The 12,750-nt window shown below is 34.7% G+C and overlaps 1 protein-coding gene across 1 annotated transcript; it reads left to right on the forward strand.

The window, feature by feature from the left end:
* The first annotated feature begins 1,967 nt into the window (after nt 1-1,967).
* On the forward strand, nt 1,968-5,106 carry LOC141597544 (uncharacterized). Its single transcript, XM_074418012.1, has 4 exons — nt 1,968-2,451; nt 3,911-4,365; nt 4,460-4,968; nt 5,079-5,106. The coding sequence occupies exons 1-4, from the start codon at nt 1,968-1,970 to the stop codon at nt 5,104-5,106; spliced, it is 1,476 nt and encodes a 491-aa protein (XP_074274113.1).
* Nucleotides 5,107-12,750: the final 7,644 nt, after the last annotated feature.

Genomic DNA, 12,750 nt, shown 5'->3' on the forward strand with positions numbered 1-12,750 from the left:
CAGTTATCATCCCTATTTCGAATAAAGACAAACTGATTTCAAATATAACTATAGATTTGAATCATTTAATCATATACTTGTACATATTCTAATGATAAAACGAATTCAATTTACTTCATCTGTCTCAACGAGCTTTACATTTTTTTTATAGAAGTACATATTATTCTCATTCATTTGTTTACCTTTTATATTTGTTGTAAGGGGTGTTTTAATTAAAGAAGAACAAATAATTAATACGAAAGAAGTAATAAAATACTCGAGATGAACTGGATAACAGGTTGGATACATGCATTTTCTTCTGTCATTAGAAAGTCAACTACTACATTTGATACGAAGACGGACGATATCCGTCACAAGTTTGTGACGGATACCGTTTCCTCTCACAAAATACCTATGGAGAGGTGAGTGGGAAGCACATGGGGGGTGCCCCACCTTGTCCCCTCTCCCTTTTTGTGAGAGGTCTTTAACTTGTGACGGGATTAGCCCGTCACAAGCAAGACGCGTTGTACTTATTTTTGGGTGATTTTCGAGACGGTATTTTAACCGTATTTATCTTTTGTACAAAAAATAAATTGTTTGAGAGATTTTTTCATACCGAATATCATAATTTTAAGATATTCTTGGTCAAAGTTTTTGATTTTTGACCACCAAAAAATGAAATTTACCTTTAGTGTGAATCGGAGAGGGTATATACGGATTATATTGGTATGTAAATGAATGATTTTGACAGGAAGAGTATAGTAATGAAAAACACCAAGGTAATCCAAGTAAGAAATATGTAAAATTGAACAATTACATTCGGTCATTGTAGAGTTAAGATCTCAAATAATGATTTGACAATTATGCATATTTTTAAAAACATATATGGATCTGGACAACACCCATAGAAGAAATAATCTAATGCCATATTTTATCATTGATTGAGCTTTTCGTTACGTTATCTTCACTTTGTCAACGAAGCATGTAGGTACATGACAAGCAGTTCACAATTATGTGATTATGTCACATCTCTATTACTCTATTTCAGGAATAAAGTATGAAGTCGTATTGACTCAATATTAAATCAAATTTCATATATACAAATACAATACCTAATGGAATTTCTTATTTGAGATGGTTATGAGTCGGAACAACCCGTATATCCAGTTAACAATGAGTTATCTTATGTTAAGTAATGATAAACACCATGGCAATCGATTATCTTCAAGTAAATAATATGTAAAATCGAAAATAAATCTAACAAAAGTAGAAGAAGCGCGTTCAGTTATAAGTTTATTGTAGAATTAAGATCTCAAATAATGATTTGACAATTACTCATATTGTTAATATATGAGTTTGAGTCACGCTAGTACATAAAAGAGATAGTCTTACACTAAAATAATACGAGTGCGGATTCTCTCCAGTTTAATTTCCTCTTACAAGATAATAGAATACTATGTGTTTTTACTTTATTTTTCGGTGTAAAACGTGGACCGTTAGATTTTCTTTAGAGGAAATCTTAAACGTTAATAGAAAACGGATCGAAATGTAAAGGATCCTAATTGGTCAAATGCGATATTTTATCATTGATTGAACTTTTCATTAAGTTATCTTCACTTTGTCAACGAAGCATGTAGGTAGGTGACAAGCAATTTTCATTGATCGCACATCTATTATTATTCTATAGCATGAATAAAGTATGAAGTCCTATTGACTTAATATTTAAATTCATAATATACAAATACAATAATGCAAACTCATATTTGAGATGGTCATCATAAATGTGAAACGGGTCTGAAACAACTCATATAATATCCGGTTAGTAATGAGTATATTAGTACTATAAATATGTTTTTAGATCCATCTTACGCCTACAACGAATGAAAATACTCCATATAAAGTAAGTAATCATAGACTTGGATTTCTCTACAAGCCTCCCGTAACCTCTAAAAACAAGAAGGCGAAGAAGACGGTCAATGTCGGAATTAATGGAAGACGAAGTCTACTACGCAGCAATGGTAGGCGACGTTAACGTTTTTAGCAACAAAAATGAAGTGCAATTACTAAGAAAAACTTCCCAAAACAACAATATAATTCACATAGCAGCCCAACACCACCAAATCCATTTTATACAAGAAGCCCTCAAAAGCCTCCGGAAGGCGTCAACCTGCGAGTCGCTAATATGTGACCAGAACTGCTACGGGAACACTCCGCTCCACATTGCGGCCGAGGTTGGGGACGAGGCTGTCGTCCAACAACTTTACGAGTATTTTACTACGCAATGTGGCAGTGAAAGGGTATTCCCGTGGAGGGTGGTGAATAAGGATGACAACACGCCGGCTCACGTTGCGCTTCTGAATGGCAACGTTTCGTTAGCCGTGTATTTGGTTGAGAAGGATGGTAGTCTTGCTCGCGTATTGAATCATTCTAAGGAAACTCTTCTTCATCTTGCTATCCAATACCATATTTTTGGTAATTTAATTTCTGCTTTTAACTTTCATTTATCTTGTTACTTTTGATTTCAATCCATCTTATAAATCAGTCACGTCTATTTTTCTATTCTCTTATTACTAGAAAGTTTTATATCGGTTAAAATAGGGGTGAGCAAAACCGAATATCAAATAAGGTTTTGAAAAACATATCAGATATTCAATTTTAATTTTAGTATTTGTATATCTCATATGATTTCTGGTATAAATTTTGTAATTTTTTTTCTTTGTTTTAATAACTTGAAAGAGAATTAAAAAGTAGAAAAGTAAATAACTTAAAAAGTATACAAACGATTGTGGTTTATGTTTTTTTTTTTTAAAACATTTTCTTAAAAAAAAATCATATATCCAGTTTCAATTTGTCGATACGTATCGAATGATAGAAATCATCTTAAAAAAGCTTCCACATTAGAACTGAGGGGAGGTGAGATTTGAACCCGTAACCATTTAGTTATATGACTCTGATATCATGTCAAGAAACCATCTCAACCTTGGTTTAAGCGGATTGTAGGAATGCCAAGCTCAATTTTATACTCTAATATCCAATACTGTGTTTATATAGAACTATGGAAATATGGAATATAAGGAAATTTGTATCGGGTATATGAAAATTTGTATCTGTATTATATATGCATAAGAAAAAAGTATCGTATATTTTTATCCACCCCTAAGTTAAACTCGAAACATCGCACCATTAATATATCAAATGTGGCGATAAAGCTAATACGGTGAACCAAATAACTTTGTCCTTAGTTTTTAGTCTAATCATGAGTTTCAGCCCTTTAAGTTTACAGAAAGCTGAAATGATTAAACCCCTTAACTTTTGTAAAAAGTGAAATTAAGCTTTATATCAATATCTCAATTCTCATGAGAAATTCATTTCTAATACCGTAAAAAAACGAAATTGGTTATGTTTTATTTTTAAAAATAGATCGGATTTTTTATATATAAACAAAAATAATGTTTTCAAATTCTGAAAGAATGAAAATTTATTTTATATTTTTTGAGAAAGTCGTTATTTATTAAAGTATTTTTAGAAGAAAAAACTTAAAAATTAAAATTTTTGATTTTTTATAAAATAATTTCAAATCTTCTCTGACTATGTTAATTCATTTTATTTTATTTTAGACTATGATTTAGTTATTTTATTTTATTTTGACTGTTATATTTTGTAAAAAGTATAGTCAATTTCAATTTTTATGTATGATATATTGAATTTCTCATGAGATTTGGGTAAAGATGTTTAATTTACTTTTTGTTTAACTTGTGGGGGCTAATCACTACCCCAATCTAAACTTAAGGTTTAATGTCACAATTATGCTAAGTAAGGGGTCAATTACCACTTTCGCGAAGTTATATGTGAATTGAAATTTTATATGGAGTATGAATTTTTGTTTAATGTATCAATCGAACAACTATTAATTATGAATCTTAAATACCAGAAACGTATGGACCTGGATCGGATATCTGGCCTATTATGGAACTGCTGTTACAAATAGATAGTTCAGTTACATGCTGGGAAGATGCAGATGGTGCAACTCCACTTCATCGAGCCACATCTCTCAAACCCGCTTATTGCATTCCAGTTATTAAAGCCATGTTGGCTAGCTGTCCCAAGGCTGCAGAGGTCCATGACAAGGGGTCTGGCCAAACCATCTTGCATCGCCTCACAAACCATCAGGTCGCAAGTTACGAGCAAAGCCTAGAGTTGCTACGTATTCCACAAGTATATGCTCTTAGAAATATTAAGAACCATCAAGGAGATACACCTTTACACCTCGCTGCTAGGAATCGCGACAGGAACATGGTTGAAGTCCTTTTAAGATATTCCGCAAAAATTGGAATAAAGAATCAAAGTGGTGTCTCAGCATGGACTTTGGTACGACAACTTGAAGAGGTAATTGAGTTGATTCATTGCAGTTCAGTTCAGTTCAGTTCAGTTTACTTTGTACATTTGAACAATTTATATTACGTATCATTGGTGAATATAGATGAGATTTATAGAGAGGCCGATAGAAGATAGGAGAAAATTGACGAAAACAGAACGTGAAGCTGCAAAAGAAGGAAATGTCGCATTCCTTAACGAAAAACTGGTCTCCTTAGGAACACATTTCTTGGTTTCGCGAACACCCAAGGGAGGCAACATCCTTCATATATTAATGCAATACAGGGAGCACATAATTGACGAAGCTGGAGACATCATCATACCAGCAATACAAAAAGCTGAATACTTCATCAGACAAGCAATACAAAAATTACCCTTACTCATCAGTCAAAAGGACTATAACGGTGATACCCCTATTCATATACTTGTGGAAAATAATTATAATTCAGAAAGATTACTGGAGTTTAGCTGTAATTATTTCGACAAGGTGCGAGAAGAGGCAGGGGTTGATGCCAGAGCCGGGGTCTACTACCCACCATGGAAACTGAAGAATCTCAAAGGCGATACACCACTTCATATTGCGGTCAGATTCAGAAATTTCGATGCTGCTATGAAGTTGCTAGAAATTGATGACGAGGTGGCTGGCTATGTCAACAATCGTCTTCAGACGCCTCTTCATATTCTGGCCTCTTGTGATGGTAATCTCTACTCTTTATTCTTTACAGTGAAACGAACGAGAATCAAATGGGTTGATTTGTCAGACAACCTTGCTAACTTCCCAAAATTATTACTTCCAGACGGGAATGGTCAATTTCGATATATTAACGAGTTGACAAGCTGCCTGATCAACGCAAATGCCGATCTGCCTTATATGCAAGACGGGGATGGTCTCACCCCCTTACTTATCGCGGCTCAAGATTTTCGTACTGACACATTTAAAGAACTCTATTTACAGTTCCCTCGGTGCTTGGGAATTGCTGATTATAAAGGGAGGACAATGTGGCATTTTTTAGTAAACCAACGTCTCGACAATGAAGTCTCTTTATCATTTATCATTAAGGACTTATTTGATTATATGGAGGCAATTAATGATAGTCATCGTATTACAAGAATAATTACAAGGAAGGACAATGATGGAAATACAGCTCTTCATCTTGCTATTGCGAATCAACACTTTAGTCTTGCACAAATTTTTATTCAATTCGGGGATGAGGATATGTGGAGCAATGTTTTGGAAGTGAAAAACAATGACGGTTTTTCGTGTTATGATTTGATTGGATCAGTTGAGCACCTTCCTTACGAGGTAACTACTCACTATATATAATTATGCTAATAAATTCAAAACTTTTGCTATTAAAATTCGTCTCTTAGCCTCAGTTACATAAAACAAAACAAAGGTAACACTTACTTTACTTTTTAGCACTATTCATGGTCGTAAAGGATCTTTAATGTTACTCTTAATTTATAAGACAAAATATAGTCATATGAGATCTTATTTGATTTATTGTCATGAATGCTACAAGAATATTAAATTTTTATAATTTTTAATAATGTGTAACTAAAGATATTTACGTTGTAAAACGTGACTCGACAAGTGTGATAAAATAACTGTTACCTTTGATTTAGATGAGATGGACTCGGAGCAAGTACTAATTATAGAGTACCATTTGTAATGTTTTGATGTAATTTGAGCTTGAATGTTAATTTTGGATTTTTGTTTTCAAATAGTTTGAGAAATACCTATCTGAGAAAAATCATCTATTTGGGCATCGAAGTTTGTACGGAGTCCCAACAACAAAGATAGGAGAGTATGCAAATACAATTGGTGTAATAGCAGCTTTATTAGCAACCATAACATTCACTGCAGCATTCACCGTACCGGGAGGGTTAGATGCGAAAAACGGAGCCCCACTCCTACTACAAAAGGCAATATTTAAGGTGTTCATGGTGGCCGACATGGTGGCACTGTACTCGTCCGTGATGGTTCTCTTTTGTCTCTTGTGGATCATGACAACTACTTGCAAAAAAGACACAATATTACTCCTAGACGTAAGTGTGTTTTTACTCCAAACATCGTTTCTTGCAACACTTGTGACATTTATGACAGGTCTCTATGTCACAACTATATCAACTTCACCTTCCATTGCTATCTCCAGTTGTGTTACCTGCACTTTGCTTATCATTCTTATGCGCAAGAAACTAGTCATGTTGACCGTCGTGCCCACCTGTACAACCTTGATCATCTGGGACAAGGTGCTTGGACGATCCTTGAGTAATCTGTGGTCCTCGATCAAAAAAAAATTACAAGATTGGCTATATAAATTGTTTAGTTGTATAGGGTATATTTGACAAATCGAACTTGGATAGCTTGAAGATCACGTAATGTATCGCTTTTTTTAGAAATTATTTCTACCCTATTACGCCTTTAGGTTACAAAAAATCTTCCGTAGGATAATACACCAAAGTTCCCTCTTGTTCTAAGGCAAGAAACAAGAGAAAACTTTATGAAATTTTTATTTGTTTGTAATCCAAAAATCTGAATAATAAAGTTTGTTTTATTATTTTTTCTAACCTTTTCTCATGCATATCTTATATATATATATATATATATATATATATATATATATATATATATATAGATTTAGGATCCGGTGAGAACGAACACTCGGTGAGAACGGTGAGAACGGTCTTAATATACCCTTATATTAACGCATATCATTGACTGATTAATTCCAAAAATAAATAAAAAACAATCTCGTTGACCCATTATCATCATTTCTCTCGTCTGGGTCCCTCGCACAAACTCACCCCACACAATTTACATCTCTCATCACCGTTTGACACAATAACTCAGTAACTCCCTGACACACCCATCACCAACCCCGTCATCGTCGCCACCGTGAGTCTCGCACTGTGTCGGCGCCACCCAAAGTTTCATTCCGGCCACCACCCATCACCAACCCCAAACGACAATGCCATCGCCGGCAACTGATGCCTACCAGCCACCATCCAAGCACGACCACCTTCCACCGACAACCACCGTGGCCACAGAAATTGTCGCATTTCCTGTCTACCTCTCTCGTTTTTTTCTTCCTCACTTGCTTCCATCGAACATTTCCAATTTTACGCACCGGCAAACCTTCTCATTGCCGTTCACCACCACTGGCGACACTCATCATCGGCTCTTAAAAACATGTATCTACACCATTTTGTTATGTATCTACAAACTTTTTTGATGTACCTACCATTAATACACCAAAATTGTTCCTAGATACATTGAAAATGCTTTGAGATACATCGTTTGTAGGAGTAGATACACTATATTACTACTGTTTATTCAAAGTGCTTGCATCAGATGTTGGACACTTTGATTGTAACCACCATTGTCATAAACACAATATACCAACAGTTGTCGCACGACTACCCTGAAACCACCGCGCCGAGCACCTTCCTCTCTGCACCACAACCCAAAAATCGGTCAAATATCAAATCGTACTATGCCAACGATCCTCCATTACCACAATAGATCTCATTTATAAAAAAAATTGTGATTTAAATCACATATTTGTACAAAAACGAAGAAGAAATTGAAACAAATTACCACACGAAAGACATTGTTGCAAAATTTCGAGTCAAATAGGTCGAAGATGACTCTAATTGTGATGGTGCTGGTACGATTAGCACGCCGGCGATGAGATTAATTAAGGTGCGAAAAAGGAGAAGGTAAGAAAAAGGAGCGAAGGTGAACCTGGCAATCGAACGCCGATGAGATTCATGGCGGAGCTCCGGCGTCAGTATGTTGGTGGTTGCCGGAGTTGTTGTGTCGGCGTCAGGTAGGTCGGGGTAAGAGTGAAGTTATGAATTATGAGTGAGTTCGGTTGATTGTTGTTTTATGATGCTAAGTCCCTGATCTATAATTATATACAGTATGAGTGTAATTGAGTGGTTGTTAGTGTCCGTTCTCACCGTTCTCACTGAATGATCGTTCTCACCGGATCTTGCCTCTCTCTCTCTCTATATATATATATATATATATATATATATATAGAAATGAGATCTAATGAGTCCATGTTAATTCATTGAGTCCAAAAGTCCCATTTAGAGCTCTTAGATTATGAGAGTGGATGGTTAAGATTACACCAAAAAGCAACTTATAAGATTATAATAATGTGTAGAGTATTTACCTCTCTCCTTAGGGGGTTAGACTTACTGTACATTTCTGCATGTATGTTCCTCCATCAGTCAATGCACGTTATTCAACTTCCCTCCACTCTCTCATACAACTCTTCCTCTAATAATTTCAAAAAAACCGTCCCAATTCTACACATTTCCACATTTCTTCATCTTTCTTTTCCACATTTCACTACCAAACACAACAATTCCATTTCTGCTCTATTTTTATTCCCATTCAAACCGTCCTATATCTGTAACTTTTTTCTTTACCTCATTCATTCCCATTTCCAGTTTGAAGGTAATTTTTTGATCAGCCTTTATTCCTTTCTTTGTTGTAATTTTTTAATATGTAGATTTTCCTTAAGTCTTAATGATATACGGGTTTCATTCCTTTTTTATCATTTCATTGTTCTATTTTGGTATTTCTGAGATTATGATTGTATTAACATGCATAAATTTAATTGATTTTTATTCTATTTGATTATCCATAAACATCTTAATTCATTAGCATGCTAGAATTTAATTCTAAGTGGGTTAGATGTATTTTAAAAAGTATCAATTACTAATTAAATTGATAGTGTAAATCTGAACTGATGTGTTGTGTGAATGTAATTGTTAGGGTTTTAATCGAGCTGTTTACGAGGAGTCTAAATGTGATCGATCACAAAGTGTAAATGTGATGGATCACAAAGTGTAAATGTGGCAATATGGAAAGTGTAAATGTAATAAATTGACAAGTGTAAATGTGAACAAATGGGGAGTGTAAACGTGATGTAATTGAGAGTGTAAATGTAAATGTAATGGAAAACAAAGTGTAAATGTGACGATAGGGGAAGTGTAAATGTAAACAAATGTGATGCAATTGAGATTGTAAATGTAAATGTGATGGACAACAAAGTGTAAATGTGACAATAGGGGAAGTGTAAATGTAAACAAATGTGATGCAATTGAGACTGTAAATGTATATGTGATGGAAAACAAAGTGTAAATGTGACGATAGGGGAAGTGCAATGTAAATAAATGTGATGCAATTGAGACTGTAAATGTATATGTGATGGAAAACAAAGTGTAAATGTGACGATAGGGGAAGTGTAAATATAAACAAGTGTGTTGACGGAAATGAAGAGTAGTTGTGTAAATTGGAAGTGTAAATCTTAAATGTAAACAAATAAATTAGAAGTGTAAATGTGAAGCATCTGAAAGTGTAAATGTGAATATAGGGGAAGTGTAAATCTGAATAAACTGGAAGTGTAATTTTTGAGGAAGCTGTAAGTGTAAATGTGAAGAAGCTGTAAGTGTAAATGTGAAGCATCTGAAAGTGTAAATGTAAATGTGTAGAAACTGAAAGTGTAAACCTGAATATAGTTGGAGTGTTAGTGTGTTAAGTCTATAACTGTTATAGGGGGACCGATATTGTGCATAAATTTTGTAATTTTTTACCTGATTCAGATGGCATCCGATGAAGAACAACCCGTAAACGAAGAACAACCACAAACTACCCCTACTGTTTCCGTTAAGTGTGGCCCCAACAGGCTTCTCAAGCTTATTAGTAAGCTTAACAATGCTCAACGAGCCGCTGTACAGAGGATTGGATTTTGGGGGCTGCTTCATCTTAAACTTAGAACTTTCCCGCTTTCACATGTTCCTGAATTTCTCGACGCTTTCAGTGATGGTTCTTAAGTTTTCAGGGCGTCGGAGTTGAAGGAGTTTATGGTTACGAAGTACGATGTCTATGACTGTTTCATGTTACTTATTGGTGAGAGGGAGATGGAAATAGTACCTACTGGACATATGCCTGGTGCCAAAGACGAAAAATATAAGCGCATAAAAAATCTGTGGCGGCAAAAGTTCAACGTGAAATCAAATTCTGGTTCTATTCCTTTAGGAGACGTCTTCAACCATATTGAGGTGAATAACTTCCACTTGATATTACAAAAATGGTATGGATACAAGCCGCTAAGATTCTTATCGGCTTCACATAAAAATTCGAAAATAAAATAAAAGTGATGACGTGGACACCATGGGGGCAAAATAGTTTAAAACGGACGCTAATTCCCCAATTATTTTGCTAATTTACGCTAATTAACCAAAAAATTCATTTAATACTAGGACCCGAAATCTTTAACAATTCATTGTGTTTATCCTTTCCATTATTGTCTTGGTTTTCGCCACCATATTTGATCACAAGATCTCTTAACTTACTACCAGAAGAAACGATAATCCGACTAAACCCCTCACAATGTGACAAAATAAACGAATCCAATTCCGGACTACCCTCAATAATCTTATGAATCTTTTCATTAAACAAGTTCTTTACAAATGTTAAGCTCAATTTCTTCAATAATTTCTGTTAGGAAATATTTGTTGATGATGACATGCCCAATTTAATCGTGTTTCTAAGTTTACCATTTCAGGAATAATACAACCTCCTCAAGCAAGAATTAATCAATGTCAAAGTCAAGAATGGTTGATAATTTGTTACCCAAGATTTAGAGTCCTTTTGTCAACCTATGTAAAGATGAAAGGGTAGAATACATGTAATGGTAACAGTCAAGCATACCGTTACTCTTCACGAGTAACAGTGTGCCTGACTGTCACGTTTGACCCGTTACACTTGAAACAAATCTTTCATCGTGAATATTTCACTCTTATTAAAATGAGCTTTTATTCATCAGATTTAAAATAGAGTTTTAAGTTTGAAATATATGAAGGGTGGTCTTTGAAAAGAATATGCCATTTGAATATCCTAAAAGGCTTTCTCCGAAATAGTAAAAAGACTTTCCCTTACTTTATGAAAGCAAAACTTATTTCTTTCCAAAATGGTCTTTTAAGGGTTGTCCTCTTTTGCTTGGTTCACATGTTAATATTCTGAAAACAAACCTTCTTTGGGTGCCTTACAAACCTTCTTTTCTTATTTCACCTTTTAAAGGATTACCCATTTGGTGCAAACATGGGAAAGTTAAAGTCTTTGTTTCTTTTCAAATGCTTTGACTCACAAACCCTAGCTTGCCTCCTCTTATGTGCTTCCTCTACAAAAGGAACCCTTCTCTTCACTTTGAAAGCAAGACTTTTCCAGAGAAATCAAAGTGTTTTTGCAAAATCAGTTTTTAAGAACTCGAAATTTTCTTTGCAAAAAATCTTCTAAGTCTTCAAGTGTGTCAGTCGAAATCACTGTTACTTCAAAGTATTGTACTCTCTCATCTAGAAATCGTTTGTACCAATAAGTTGTCCTTCTCAATTCTTTTTAAAGAATCAGTCTAAGGAAACTTGGTTTGTAAACATTCTAGTTAGAGTGTAGAGTTCATAGACGGAGTAGTCTTAGAACTCGTGTCACAACCGGAGTAGGTTGTTGGTCCTTTTGTTGTTAGTGTTTTAAAGTGGTCGGAGTAGATTACTTCACTTATCAATAAAAGAAGATTGGACGTAGGCCTTTAGAGTGTCGGCCGAACCAATTCAAAATCGTTGTGTTGTGTTTCTTTTCGCTTTTAATTCCGCAGCAATTTATTTTATTTGTTCTTCATTCACGTTTTAGCTAGCGACAGTCCTGAATACTGTTACTTCTGGTCTGTAGCTTTTACTTCACTTGCTAAGACAAACAAGTAACAGTCAGAACAAATGTCGCTTCCTGATTTTAACAACTTACTTTGGCAATCGTGATACACTCTTAATCATTCAATTTATTTGATGTAACCATTTAACATTCATATTGTCAATCAACTTACTTTAAAACAATAAAGATTAAGTTTAAATTTTCAGTTAAACTCATTTATTGTTCTTGAGCAGAACAGTCTGCGATACTGGCGGTTTGGTCTGTTGCTTACAACATTTGCAAAGCCAACTAGTAACAGTCTGTCAATGTTGCTCTAGTCAGTTCAACAATACGCCTTTTAACTTTCATTTAAAAGGGGTGTTTGTTAGATACTTGAGATATCATTTCATTTGACTAACTTAAATCAATTAAGTTTAGTTAAAATTTTTAAAACAGTACCTAATTCACCCCCTTTCCCTCTTAGGTACTAAGAATCCATAAACTCTTCAATTTCCAAAAAAAGCGAAGAACTCAAATCGAATTTCCAAGCACTAAGGCTAAATTCCCTCAAACTATCACAAGCAAAAAAACAATGAGGCAAAGAATACGATTTTCCATGAACTTCGAGAACAAGCACTTCAATTCGCTTATTAAGCGCACATTGTACCCAGAAATCGGTCGGCGGTTCAAGCCCG

This window comes from Silene latifolia, chromosome 8 (genome assembly GCF_048544455.1).
Source record: "Silene latifolia isolate original U9 population chromosome 8, ASM4854445v1, whole genome shotgun sequence".
NCBI classification, from domain to species: Eukaryota; Viridiplantae; Streptophyta; class Magnoliopsida; order Caryophyllales; family Caryophyllaceae; genus Silene; species Silene latifolia.

Bases quoted from the DNA above. Each gene is read 5' to 3' on its own strand.
- LOC141597544 (XM_074418012.1), top strand. From the start codon at position 1,968: ATGGAAGACGAAGTCTACTACGCAGCAATGGTAGGCGACGTTAACGTT. The intron at 2,452-3,910 runs GTAATTTAATTT...CTTAAATACCAG, and splicing joins TATCCAATACCATATTTTTG to AAACGTATGGACCTGGATCG. The intron at 4,366-4,459 runs GTAATTGAGTTG...TGGTGAATATAG, and splicing joins TGGTACGACAACTTGAAGAG to ATGAGATTTATAGAGAGGCC.